This window comes from Pagrus pagrus (assembly GCF_965226575.1).
Source record: "Pagrus pagrus genome assembly, chromosome: 5".
Classification (NCBI taxonomy): Eukaryota; Metazoa; Chordata; class Actinopteri; order Spariformes; family Sparidae; genus Pagrus; species Pagrus pagrus.
Window position 1 is genome coordinate 22,303,741 of NC_140189.1, and position 14,807 is coordinate 22,318,547.

Here is a 14,807-nt window from a genome sequence, read left to right on the forward strand (position 1 = left end):
TCTCTGTAACAGTATCCAGACCTCAATGGGATTTTGAATCCCATGGGAGAGAATGACTCTGCTTCAGTCACATATTTTGTAAAGTCATGCTGACTCGAGCTGAAGCTGGTCCACAGGGAATGAAGAGACTGAGAATATCTTTATTATATTAGATTCAGTTTTAGCAATTTATGATGTTAATTTTGAAAATAACCAGTCCTAAGACATTCATGCGCTAAACCTGATCTACTAAACCTGTCAAGATAAAGAAAAGCGTTAAGAAGGGTGGTTTGATGCTGACATCAGCCCAAACATGAATACAGTGATATTGAATACAAGTGCTATGTCTCCCCCTATTTGTCGGATATTGCATAACTGTTCAAATGGGAGCTAAATATAGGCTGAAGAAAAGCTTGTGAACATGCTATTGATAATTAGATGATGGACTGACTCTGACTGAGTCTTATGTCACAGTGTTATCCTAAAACTGATGCAGCAGTGAGGCTTACACTAGCTGTGACCCACATTTCTGCTTATAAGGATTGACTGAGTGACATAACCACTGCTGGCAGCAGTAAAAAGATAAAGGACAGCATAATTCTGGAACACAAATCACACAACAAACAGTTTGCAAAATACCACAGGCACTTAAACTTTAATAAATATTAAACATTAAGTTCTTTTTCATATGTACAGATATCGTACAAAAAGATCCATAGGTACTTTTGCAGCTGCTGCAAGTTAGAGATGTACCAATAATAAAACTTCAAGAAAATAAAAAAAAACTGGCCCTCAAAGCTTCTCTTTGGATACAGTTAATACAATCAGGCTTGTTTATTTTATTTTTGTATTTTTTTGTACATAAATAAATGCATGAGGGACAAAAAAAAGCACCATACTTGACTGACCGTTAAAAAAGAAAAACAAAAAAGCAATAAAATACCTTTTTTCTCTTGGTTTTTTTGTTTTTCCACTTAGCTTAATGAGATATCAAAATATATCACCACAATTCAGGAAGCACCAAGTGTTTGGCAATGCCCTTCACCAGTCTTCAATACTGTACCTTAACTTCCTGAGAGAGCGACTCCATGCAGTCAGACACACGTTTGCTTTGGTAAAAAGGCAACAAAATCCAAGCAGTGTAAACTTTTACAATTCAATTAAACCAAAAGTAAACATTATGATTGTATATCATTACCATATTGCTTTCAGGCCCCACATGCTCCGATTTGCAATGTGTGTATGCTATTCAGAATGCTGGCCTCTTAACAAGAAGATATTTTCATCTTGTCATACAGTAGCTCCGATTAGCTGAGAAATATTATTATCTGTTTGTGGGGAAATGAAGTGCAGTCCTGGGCTGTAATACAATATGGAAATGTAGATTTGGATTCTGGGTGGTAGATTTTCTTACTCCATAAGTGCCAGTGGAGATAATACCATTTTACAAACTAAATTACACCTTATCTCCATCATCACCGAATCCCCAAACAAGACTGTGGGTGGTTTGTGGCCTAAAAGCTTGGCTTTGTAAAGTGCTGGTCAAACTGGATACACACTTTTCATCCCTTCTGTTTCTCATTATTGTTTACACAGGCAAGGCGATTTGCTTCAAATCTGCACCAGTCTGTACACTGAAGGGCTTTATTCAAAGCAACTGTTCAAACATTTGGCCATAATATTCTCTCTCTGCAACAGTCCTGATTGTCATGATAGTGATATGACAGAAAGATTTTAGGTGTTTTTTGTGGAAAGGCCTGATATCATGGCAGTTCAGAGGGTTTAAATAGGGCTTACAAATGTCTGTAAAGAAAACGTTCATCTCTATAAGAGAAATGAGAAGGCTTGGTCCATCATGCTGAGTGGCCTCTCTTCATCCTGAGGAGAAAGTTCCGCTTCTCCTCCAGAAGCTCCTGAATGCGTTTGTTCCTGGTTCTCTCTCGGAGGTTGACCCGGCGCTTTGGGATCAAATTGTTCTGGGAGATGTCGTTGTCCACGCCGATGATCCTGTTATATATGACGTCGATGGAGTTGTTATCACTGCTCTCCTCTGGCCTTCGCTGAGGTCTTACAGTTGAGGTGGTAATGGTTGCAATGGTTGCACTTGTCGGAGTGATGGTGGCGGGAGGTGAGGTGATGGCAGGGTCTGAGGCTGTAGTAGGAACAGGGATGTTGACGGGGATGTACTCAGACAGGTCCAGCCAGGGCGTGGACGCAAAGTCTGTCATATCCTCACTGTTGATGGTTGGGATCACAATGCTGAGGCCGTCGTCTAGCACCATGGTGTCACTGATCACTCCTACATTGCTGTAGGAGACTGTGATGTCATCACCGCTGAGAATGGTCCCACTGGTTACTGTGACATCGCCACTGTTGGTCATTGTGACATCACTGTTTGGTGTAGTTCCACTAGGAATGTTAACATCCTCAACATAAATGGTTCCTGTAGGTGTTACGACATCGTCAAAAATGTTGGGTGTTGTGGGCAAAGCATCATGATACCACAGTGGAGTTTCATCAGTTGTTGTTGTGTTGTTACTGATGTATGTGATGTTGACACTGGACTCAGGGAAAGGCGTGTCTGCAGCTGTCGCATATACACTAGTGCTGGATGAAATAGTGGAAAAAAAGTACTCACTCAGTTGTTTAGGACTTGTATGAGGAGTCGCAGCTGTGGTATAATATGAAGATGTTGTTTGAAGTGTTTTCTTTTTTGGATAAGTCTTTGTCACTTTGAACCTATTTTGATTAACCTTGGCCTGAGAGGTGGCATTTTTGGGCCCTGGTTTTGGGTTATTTGGGGGATTTGTCTTTGTAACTTTCGTCTTTGGCTGAATGTTCTTTTTGGGATTGGCCTTTGGTGGAGCCTCCTTTTTGGGTGTGAGTTTGGGTTTTTTCTCAGGAGAAGTCTTTACTAGAGGAGTCTTTTTAATAGTGGTCTTTACAGAGGGAGTCTTTTTAATAGTGGTCTTTACAGAGGGAGTCTTTTTGGGAGTAATGTTTGATGGGGTAGTTCTTTTGGGAGTTGTGTTTACCGGAGTAGTCTTTTTGGGAGTAGTCTTTGGCAGAGGAGTCTTTTTGGGAGTAGTCTTTGGCGGAGTAGTCTTTGGCAGAGTAGTCTTTTTGGGAGTTGTGTTTGCTGGAGTAGTCTTTTTGGGAGTAGTCTTTGGCAGAGTAGTCTTTTTTGGAGTTGTGTTTGCCGGAGTAGTCTTTTTGGGAGTAGTCTTTGCTGGAGTAGTCTTTTTGGGAGTAGTCTTTGCTGGAGTAGTCTTTTTGGGAGTAGGCTTTTTGGGAATAGTCTTTGCTGGAGTAGTCTTTTTCGGAGTAGCGTTTGTTTTCTTATTGGGATTGATCTTAGGTGGAAAATCTTTTCTTGTTGAATTTTTTGGTGCAGTATTCTTTTTTGGATCGATCTCACTCGGTTGTTTAGGACTTGTATGAGGAATGGCAGTTGTGGTATAATATGAAGATGTTGTCTGAAGTGTTTTCTTTTTTGGATAAGTCTTTATCACTTTGAACCTATTTTGATTAACCTTGGCCTTAGAGGTGGCATTTTTGGGCCCTGGTTTGGGGTTATTTGGGGGATTTGTCTTTGTAACTTTAGTCTTTGGCTGAAGCACCTTTTTGGGGTTCTTCTTTGGTGGAATAGTCTTTTTGGGCTTGGGTTTCAGTGGCATGTCTGCTTTTGTAATGCTTTCTGTTGTAGTTGGACTGGTCGTTGCATGAAGGTCCATGGTAGTTATCATACCAGATGTTGTTGGACTATCTGTAGTGCTCTGTAACTGTGGAATTGTGCTATCATCTATGTCTGGGGCAGGCAGTGGCAGGGGATGAGTAGTGACACTGGGAGAGGTTGTAATAACTGGGGTGGTTTGCATGGAAAAGGTAGTGGAGAGGACAGGGTCACTGGTAGATGCTTGAGTGGGGATAATTTGTGTAGTACTTGGCGGAGAAGGGGTGGAATGAGGAGGATCAGCAGTGGTGAAGGTAGGAGGATGAGTGGTGGTCAAGGGATCAATGGTAGAAGCTGGAATGGTGGTGACAACAGCTTCAGTGGGTTGATTGGTGGTGAAGTCAGAGCTGAGGGTGCTGGTGGGTGGAGATGCTGATACACTGGGCCGGATGGATGTGATGAGGGTGGATCTGGAGGTGGAGTTGGGTTGAAGCTCTGTGATGTTGACATTGCTGCAGGACTTGCAGCACATGCGCTGGTAGTCCGGTAGAGAGCAGTAGCGCTTCAATATCTCCATACGACAGAGCGTTGAGCGGTCTCCATGACATCGCTGGCCTGTGAAGGAGAGAACAGAGAGCTAAGACTGGGTGGAGCCAGGGGTAGAGACTATGAAGTGATCTGTGTCTGATTACTGGGATACATGTCTTTGTATGTGAAAGAATGCAAATGTTACATTAGCATTAGTCTTCGTGTTGAAACATACACACGTCTGTGTGTGTGAGTGTGTGTGTGTTAGTTCCACACCGTGCAGCGTACAGTAGAAAAAGCCAGACCACTAGCAGAGGATGCAGGAAGGAAGAGGAGAAAAACCCAAACATCAAGAGCAGTCATGAGATTAGTCCAGAGCAACTGAAATGGACAAAGAAGGGTCGCCAGTCTTGTGTTGTAAATATAAAACAGTGTTTCAGGTCTCAATTTTTCATCTAATTTTGACCTGCTCTTGCTCATGCAGCTTTGTTTTACCTTTGTTAAAGCAACATTATGTAACTATTTAACCTTAAAATAACAGCTTAAATGTAATTTTGATGTTACATTGACTTGTAATAGTTAGAATGGTGCCTCTGTCATTCAAACTATCCGCCCTGAATGCCTGTTAATGCACTACGTACCTAAGGAAAGAGGGTTCAATCTTCTGTAGGTAGTGCAGAATGCACCAACTATCTCGATGAAACTGGATTATATTATATTGAAAAAATTTGAATCTGAAGTTGTCTGATGGACAGATTTATTTGTTGCTAAAGTAATCGCTAACTACTGATATCTTAAGTTGCTATTAGCTAGTAAGCCCAATTAGCCATGCAGCTAGCTGACTCTGCCTGGACTGGATGTCTTGTGTTGCTGTACTTGCTTGATGGCAATTTAGCAAAGTGATGCCTTTGATTATATATGTGATTATTATTAGAATAAATGCACATGAACAACTGTCCATAATACATTAATTGCAATCCAAAGCTATAGTTGCGCCAATACACAAAGAATATAAATTCTTGCATAATGTTGCTTTAAAATTGAATCCTCTACCACTCGACTTGTACCCTTTTTGTACCATGCCAGTAAAAATAACCGTGTTCTCCTGGCAATGTTTGACATTTTGACACTTTCTCCGACAAAGAATCTAATCAGTCAACATTCCTGGTGAGAAAAAGATGACACTTTTTAAAACATTTTTATTGATACAACTTTGCTGTTGAGAATGACAGTAACTGAAACAATGAGATGTACGCCCCCCCTGCTCAATATATAGATATATTCTTTTCTTAAGAAAAATAATTCAACTGTATCGAAAGTTACAAGTTCACAGTCACTTTGGTAAAACACTTCATTACTTGGAAATCAACCAGTCAATCTGTTAATCGATTGAAAAAAAAAAACATGAAGTACATAAATTATATGGGCTGTTTAAATAAAATACATAATTTCCATGATGATGTAAAAACTGGAATGGCACATTAAGTGTCATATGAAACATTTACAAAACATTAATAAAATTTCCCTGATAAATCAAAGTGCATATAGACGCAGTGCACATAGTCCATCTGAATGTTTCTTCAACGTTAGCCAAACGTTAGCCAGCCCCACGCAGCAGGCCAGTGAAGCCACAAAACAGTTACCCATAGTATAGAATATTATAGAAGAAGATAACAGTCATGAACATTATTAAATACAGTCAACACCAATGTTATATACAGTCGCACTGCTAGGTCTGGCTTGGTCTCATACAGTCCAACTCCAGCAGAAGGAAACCTTGGATAGCTCGCTACATAGTCACAACAGAAATATGTGATCACAATACAATGACAAGTCTGAAGTGTTTTTTTTTTCTAGATGCCATATGTGTCGATACCCTAGGCCCTTTGTAAACCCTTCCCAGTAGTCGGACATTGGTCCAACATCACCTTGGTAGGTTTGATGGTCGGCGGGTGTGAGTTTGTTAAGTTGGTTTGAAGCTGCCTCTATTCCGAGTGAAACTTTGAATGAGTAAAGCCATCTCTTTCACAGATAAATGCCATTACATTCAATCCAAGATAAGGCATTGTTCATGTGGTTAATGTTCATCAAAAGAAAATGAGATCATCGGACGCTCTCAAATCAAAGTTTATGAGGTATTTCTGTATCTGATCGCGATGTGTAAAAGCCCGAATGATGAAGCTCTTTTACACACAAACACATGCAAACACACACACACACACACACACACACACACACACACACATAAACACACACACACACACACAATCACACAAACTCTCTTTCACAGACAAGACAAATATATCTCATTCAATCACGCATCCATTTACTCACTCATCTAAGCTTACACACTAGACACACATGTATCCATACAGACACACAGGCACACACTCACACATGCACTAACACACTCACACACATGTACACACATGCATACAGGTGATGGATGCAAATGTGCATGACAAAACGTGATCCTATCCGTAAAGAAAACAAGAAGCGACAGTAAACCACTGATCCATCTGAGAGAATGGAGAGGCAACTAACTGACCAAGTCCTGCATAATATAGGTCTAACCCCTTCCCCCTGAAACACTTTACCTTTATTAAATATTCATCTGTATTTATGTAAAATCAATAAAAAAATACACATAACAGTCAAGGATCTAAGCGATCAATAGCAGTCCAAAGGTTTTAGGCAAATAAGCTACAGCTTATTCATGGTAAAACATTATTAATATTATTGTTACTCATATAGATTTAGATTTATAGGTATATATAAATACAAATATATTTATAGATGTATTTGTTTAAAGTCTGCAAGCACAAATAAGCTGCATTTATTGAACTTTAGTATAACAGTCAAAGAGAGGATGGCTGATGATGAGGTGAAATGGGAAGCAACCTCAAGCGGTCAGACTACCCTGTTTTTTTTGTTTTTTTTAATTAGCCTTTACTTAAAGATTCATCACCTCACACTTCCCTCCCCCAAAAGTCAAAAGGTTTACTGAAGTCACTTCCTGTCCCTGTGCTGAGTTCCTGTCAATCTGAGAATGGAACGTAGAATGAGACGCCTTTCTCATCCCCGAATGGAACCAGGATGTCAGATGAGCACTTTAGCAAAGATGTCCTCATTGTGACAAGATCACATTCACAATAAAGCTTTCATATTTTTTTATAACTTTTTTTCTATATAGATATTTATATACCCTTTCTGTTTATTTTCACACCTGTTTCTCCTCACAATGACAGTGCGCTACAAAAAGAAAAAAGCGCAGCTGCATCTCAGGAGTGGTAACCCATGACAACACGCAGCTAGCTCGCGCAAAACATGGCCGCCAAATGCAGAGGGGGCCCCTCACACGTGAACGGCTCTTCGGCACGTCTCAGGAGACGCCAATGAAAACCTGTTCGCCTTGCCACTTCGAAATCCTTTTCACATCACATTTTTTGTTGATCTTTTGAGTTTTCGACTGGCCAGCGGTTACAACACAATGCTCCACAAAGGAGAGAGAGAGAGATAGAGAGAGAGACAGAGCAAGAGAGAACCAACTAGCACACACAGGAGCCAGAGACCTCCCCCCCCAGTCAGAGCCGTCTCAGACACAGAGAGAGAGAGGCAACATCCCCCCCCAAAAGAGAAGCGAAAGCTTTGCCGCTCGCTCACGGGCGTGGGCACAGGCACGGGGCGTGGGGGAGAGGCGGGTCAGGGGGCTAGCCGGGGCCGGCCCTGAAGAGACAGGAGGACAGAAATGGGCAGGGCCCAGCAGAGGACAGACATGCAGCTGTGGCTGCCGCCGTGGAGACCAGGCTGGGAGCTATAGAGGGAGGTTTTACGTGAGGAGATCTTCGGGAAGTTGGGGTTGGGGCGAGACAGCCACTGGATCAGGATGTTGCCGTTCTTGTTGAGGTCTGATGAGCCCTCTGCAGAGAAAATAGGAGAGTGATGGAGTAGTTAAGGTAGGAAGGGAACACTTGTGAACACCGTTTCCTCCTTTATTTTCTATCTGATATCAAGGCCTATTTGGCTCTACTTAAACCCTTTTCATGGCAGACATTTTGACTTGTCAAAGCAGGAGGAGAAACATAACAAACGAAGGTTGGGCGGCTACGGTAAATTCTAAATCATTGGTGTCCTCCCTTTTAAATTTGGCATTAATACATTAAGACGTTTCTTTCCTTGTAAGAAGTGTCTGCTTCTGTGTCTGCAGTCCGTCATACCTCCCAACAACTGTTTGAACTCGCTGTTTCAACTGATTTTACCATTTAGACCAAATGTATTGAAGAATATAACATACAGTATTGACGTTAAGCACGTCAACATTTAAAAATACAGCAAACAGTAACTAATAAACGATACTTCTTTGACACTGGAGGAGAAAGTCCCAATACTCCCTTAAAAAAACGCTAGATTTTGAGACTTGTTGCGTTTGGAAAAACTGTATAAACTTTGTGAAACGCTGTCTCTGACAAATTCTTAACTATTTTGGCTTGCTTTTTTAATCGGCAAATGTTATACATGAAGATACTGCCAGGTGTGAACTGACGGGCTTAAAGCTGTCCACTTGTGATTGGATCATCCAGAACAGATACTTAAACCAAATGTGAACAGCCTCAGAAGCACAGGTGGGTCCAATAATGTTAACAATGGCTCCATTCTATTAAGTGTCCCAGTAAGCCATGTCAGTGAGTGAGCAATGCCAGAGCCCTGAAACTAGCTCACCTTAAGAGAATCAGAACAATCATTTTGTGCTTTGACAAGTCAAAATGTCTGCCATGAAAAGAGTGTATTCTGCTTATTACAAGCAAATGTTAAAACAATATGGAAGTTCCTTAACACTCACTGGGACATGGATCCATGCGACAGACTCTGATGGTGTCGGGCTTACTGTCCAGACACAGGCCGATGGTGTTGTCTCTGGTGTGGCACAGAGCCTGTCTCTGCTGGGTCCCATTTCCACATGTCACTGAGCACTGGGGAAACAGCACATGAACACAAACACATATATCGTTATATAACAAATAACTTGGTTAATACACACACATTTAAAACAATACAAAGGCCAGTACATGAGCACCATGACTGCTTTTGTGATCACTTACTGTAGGTAGTAACAGTGAAGATCACATGACCTGTTTTACAGCTTATGAAGCCTGCCAAGAATACAGTTCTGAAAAAGTCTTGTGATGTTTAAAACATTGAATGTCTCACAAAAATACCAGCTGTTGGGCTTCAGTACAAAAATATCAGTTCAAGTATTTTCCTGCAAAAATCGGTCAAACATCATGTTCCTTTTGACTGTTTGCGTTTTTGAGTCCCGTTCAGCCTGCGTACCTGTGACCATGGCCCAACTTTCCACTGGGTGGGACAGGGGTGCCGGTTGCAGGGTCTGCGTGTCTCGGGCCGGTCGTCGTTGCAGTGTTTATTGTGGATGGCGCGTGTGGTGTTATCGTCTGACGGCTGGACACAGCTGACCGAGCGGATTTGCATCCCTGTCTTTCCACATGGCTTGCTGCAGTTCTGCCACTCCCCTGTCACCCAGCTGGAGAACACCGCGGGAGAGAGAGAAACAACAGTTCTGAGGGCATTCGAAATGTCAAACTGCTGAAGTAAACAATGAAGGAGGAGGAAAAGAAAGAGCCAACTGTGTGTAGAAAAAGCCATAGGTTTTGTTAGATTTGATAATTTTTGTTTTTTACAGTTGGTGCCATAAATATAATGCATACATTGGTGGAGGGCAGGGTTTCTGGTTGCAGTCTCTCGTGTCTCCTCTTGGTTTCATGTTGGATTTGTTACAGAAGCTCTTGTGGACCATCTTACTGTCAACTTTTCTTCTGCAGCCGTATCGCAGGTACTGCTTCCCTACAAAGAGAGGGGATGGAGAATTTAACAAATGTAGAAACAAACAGAGAGACAGGCGTGCAATATGGGAGACGTATTATCCTCGTTCTGCTGTACCTCCACCACAGGGCTTGGAGCAGTAGGACCATCTCTTTGGAGCCCACTCATAGGCACTGTCTTCTACCAGCATGTTGTTCTGAATGGCCAAGTCACTGTCCATGTTCATCATGTACTTATAAGACAACTCCACATCCTCGTCTCCATGTAGTTTCATCTACAAACAGAAAGATACTCATAAAATAAGCGAGACGACTTGGGAAAGCTGACATCATTTCAGACAAAAAGGAATTGTTTAAGTGTGTTTTGCTTTGTTGCAATTCAGGAACTAATTGGATACATTGGTTGCATTGGCCACTCTGTTCGTTTATGTTAATAACTGCAATGTTCAAGAGTGCTCCAACAGGTGTAAAAAAAAACGTCATGCATGAGCAAGCTGTTCTCTCAAAGTTTAGAAATATTAACAAGAAGATTTGCCTCAAAATTCTACCTTCTCTTGATTTTTTTCTCCTTCATTATGGAGCCCAGGAGCATCTGGCCTGTGACTAGAGAACAATATCCTGATGCATCTTATTGGAACATGTGCCTCAAAAGTTCACTGTTGGATATAGGCTCTGAACAGTGCATCTGACCAAATATTTGATTGACAGTTGTTTTTTCAGACAGTGCATCAGGGAAAATTGATTAGATCATCTGTATTCATCAGTAGAGGTGTGGAGGATTCTGCATCGATGCAGAGAGAGAGAGCATAATCGAGAGTTTACAGGCTATGCTGATCGTTGATGTTGTGGCCTCGCCTGGACAATAAAGTTGGAAAGTTATGTTGCAACGTCGCTCTCTTGCATTGAATTCTGGACGAACATTAGGCTAAGGCAGGGGTGCCCAAAACTGAAACTTAATGGTGGACTATCAAAAACAGCACCTATTGTGTTGTACTGCCAGGATGCAAAATGGTACTATAAGGTAGCCCTGAGAAGCAAGTAAAAAAAAAAATGCTGGTGATCTATTTTATACTTCTGATCTTCTTCTGTGTTTATGACTTAAGAAGAGGTGAAGTCAAAGTAGTCAAATATCAGCGGCCAAGGATAATCTGGTGTGCAATAAAATGCTTGCTCTTCATTTATTACATTCATGTACCATGATCAGGATTCCATGTCTGAGAGGACCAGTGGTCTGAAGTGTCTCCTTGTCGTTGTCATTCTCATATTCCCACTCCACGCCTTTCTCTATGACCGAGCGGGATTCTGGGTATTCATTTTCCCCGTTCAAGAATAACAGCCCCGATGCCACGTTCTTTACAGCTGTAGATGGGTGAGAAAAATGCTTTTATTACACTCGCTCTAAACACACGTACACAAGACAGTATATAGACACTGGAATTAAAAAAACAAAAAAAAACAAAACATGCCAAATATACCTATAATGTGCGAGGTTGCTTCCTGCTCTTGGATCAGTAGGTGTCTCGCTCCTCTGGGGATTTCAAGAACTTTGAGTAAACCTGAAAATGAAGCACACATCTGGTTCAGGACTCCAACATCATTAAAAGCTCACTCGGAGCCTCAGCTAATCCAGCAAAGAGCTCTTACTCATTTCAACCACGTATCCCCCGCTCACTAGTTAAAACCCTTGCAGCTGTGACGATTTCCATCCAGAGTGAACATCTGATTCTGGGAATTTTTTTGGTGCCATCATGTCGTCAAGAGTTAGATAACAAATATAAGCTCGAGTGAGGTTTGACGCAGCTTCTTGGCAATGCTCAACTCACATGGAAACATGTCAAATGAGATGTCACTGTGGTTTGGATATTGTTACACATTTTCCTCTAGAGGGCGATGTTTAGCTGAACATAAAATAGCAGGGGAGGAATGTGTGCAGACTATTAGGAAGGGACACTGGCCAACTATCATACCAACATGATAAACAGCTCCTGCACTGATGTAACCAAGTCAAGTCTATCTTTGATGTAGATGAGGCTCATTGTGACTGCGTGTCATTATACCTTGCTTCTTGGCCGTACGCGTGATGGTGCCTTTGAAGGTTTTGCAGCTGGAGTTGTCTCCTCCACACACCCCACACTTGTCCTCCTGCTTTGAGGAGCCGACCACGCCGTCACAGCCCACTTTCTGTTCATGAGGACATGGAAAGTTTAACACACGTAGATCTTAAACGGTTGCAGCTGTCTTGCTCTCACACACGGATAACGTCACTCACCTCGCATTCACCCCGCACACACACGCTGTGAGGGTCCTTGTATGAGCACCGTGTGCCATCCAGCACCATTCTCTGCATGTTGACCACATCTCGTGTGTCTTTAGACTGGCAGTGCAGCTTGCAGCGTTCCTTAGCTAGGAGACGAACACACACACACACACACATAATAAATGACCCAATTCTTCAAACAGTTGTGTCAGAATGGCACACATATGCGCTCCATTTTGATGATTTCATCTTTACAACCAACATGTGATTATCGTTTATTTTCTGAATGAGCCCTCCATGAGTCAGCGTGACGCTCTCTCTCATTGTGTCTCCGTGTGTGAGTCATACTACAAGTACATGAGCCTCCAGAGACAAAACCTGGCAGTTCATCCCAGTGAGAATGAACACTCCTACTTCATCACGTTTATTTCAGATGGACTTGGAGCTTTGACACTAATAAGCAGGTGGCAGACGTGCTGCTGCAGAATTATAATATTTGGAGAAAACACACTTTTCTCAGGTTGAACTGAGAACACACAGAAACAACATATGAAATTCGATTCTCTGTGATATGAACGTGTGTGTGAAATATGCTATGATATTCGAGGGGGCCTGTGCAATTATACTTGTGAGTCACAGTGTAGGTAGATTTATAACACATTTATAGATTTATATTTACTTCAATAACAGAGCATGTTTATATTAGCCATTCAGTGCAAGTAGTACACATTATCACACTATTACAAATCCTCTATGTCTGTGTTTCTCAACCTTTTTACACCATGGACCACCTCAGAAAATATTAGGCTCTCCAGGTACCACCACTATGGCTGACATTAAAAATACAGTAGCATAGGCCTATTCAGCGGTGCTGCCCAAGTAGCCACACGCTTCCCTGTCATCAGCTTCACTTTCAACAGTGCTGCTTGAAATATTCTCCTCCTGCCTCACACTTCTCTTCCCGATAGTTTCCGTTTGGAGCCACATTTGTAGTGTTATTGAACCTTTCATTTCAGCTCGACTGTCTTGCCAGTTCAGCTCGTAACTAATGAAGGAAGACACATGCACACGCAAAGTGCTTGAACATGTAGCAGGCTGAAAGAAAAATATTATAAACTATATAAACTTGTCATAAATGATATTTCACTTTAAGAAGTCTAAATGGAAATTCTGCAGTATTTTGATTTTTATACTGTGTGACTTAACATTGAATGGTTTACTGTATGTTTACTTGACTTAAAGGCAAGGAAGACCTACAAATAAGTGGTTGAGTAGCAGTTAAAGTGAAGAAGCAGCAGTAGCAGCAGATATTGTCTAACCTGTATTTATGTTTTCTACACAGCAAGATACACTGATGTTCATTGGCTGTGGCTTCATGTTGAAAAAAATGATTTTGAGGTTTTACAAGTCATTTTCAATGGAAGCAGGCTGGATGAAGCTACAAACTGACACTCAACACTTGTTATTGCATAATTGGGTGTGACGCACGACACTACCGAGTTTGACTTTGGCTCAACTTTCTAAGGGGAATAATATAAGGAGACATCTGATCACAATCTGTGTAAAACGACTGAAAACAAGAGACAATCTGGAGCTTCTGATAAAATACAATAGACCAAAGGGTTGGATGTATCCCTCCAAACAGCTGCATAAACAGCCACGCACAGGGCAGCCATACGTTTCAAGTTTCCTGGCTCAAGAGTAATTTACAGTATATCTGTTGACGTGGGAAAAGACCCAAACAGAGACAAAAAGCAACAGTGTGTCAAATGGCTCTAAACAAATACTACAATTTCACACTCGGAGCAGAAACACTCATTTTCTCTCCTCACACTATCTGGAACTCAAGGAGATGACAGACCATGAATGGAATTCAATTTCACCTCCCTGTTCACTTTTATCTCTCTCGCACACACGCATGGACATACATCTGCGCTCGCGCACGAACGCACGCTCACAGTGAAGTAATTTGAGCCTGAGAAAGCCTTGCTGAAAAATATGGCATTTAGAAAGGATAAGAACGGAGAAAAACAATTTGGCAAGGCCCCTCTAAGCGGAGCGTGCGTAGCGTGACCTCCGATTAGATATGAAGACAGCTCAGCACTTTTTTTTCGAGGGCTGCCCTTTAGTTGGAAGATAATTTAATACCTATCAGGATGGCTGTGACACCTCCACTTAGAGACAGGGTGGGGCTGACACGTATTTTAAAAACTTCTCAATAATGTAAAGAGGTTTTGGATATTAAGTGAAGAACTTTAGTATGGCTTGTTCGTATGTGCCAACTGTAACATGGATGAAGAAAAGATGGAGCTGGAGGGGTTTAGTGAGGTATAAATGACCTCAGTGATTGGGTGGAGAGGGAGAAGACAGCAAGATCGAAGAAGATTGTTTTTTAAGGAGACTTCAAAGAGATGGCGTGTTTTTATGAGAGGGCGTAGTCGTAGCTCAAAGCTGCACTCAGCAGGACAGCCAGATGATAATGACCATAACAGAACACAACCTATATATAAAACCCAACCGCATTCAAGAATTA

General features: G+C 41.7%; 1 protein-coding gene across 2 annotated transcripts in view; it reads right to left on the reverse strand.

Moving 5' to 3' along the window:
* Positions 1 to 569: 569 nt before the first annotated feature.
* Positions 570 to 14,807, reverse strand: part of LOC311257823 (A disintegrin and metalloproteinase with thrombospondin motifs 2-like) — a 120,247-nt gene continuing 106,009 nt past the window's right edge. For both annotated transcript variants that reach the window (XM_084353733.1, XM_084353732.1), the window contains 10 exons: positions 12,287 to 12,420; positions 12,075 to 12,198; positions 11,493 to 11,573; positions 11,213 to 11,376; positions 10,136 to 10,292; positions 9,904 to 10,039; positions 9,512 to 9,719; positions 9,021 to 9,150; positions 8,014 to 8,100; positions 570 to 4,267 (listed from right to left, as the gene is read on the reverse strand). In XM_084353733.1, coding sequence (XP_084209859.1) covers positions 1,833 to 4,267; positions 8,014 to 8,100; positions 9,021 to 9,150; positions 9,512 to 9,719; positions 9,904 to 10,039; positions 10,136 to 10,292; positions 11,213 to 11,376; positions 11,493 to 11,573; positions 12,075 to 12,198; positions 12,287 to 12,420 — 3,656 coding nt within the window. In that variant the 3' untranslated portion in view covers positions 570 to 1,832. The remainder of the gene's footprint in view (positions 4,268 to 8,013; positions 8,101 to 9,020; positions 9,151 to 9,511; positions 9,720 to 9,903; positions 10,040 to 10,135; positions 10,293 to 11,212; positions 11,377 to 11,492; positions 11,574 to 12,074; positions 12,199 to 12,286; positions 12,421 to 14,807) is intronic.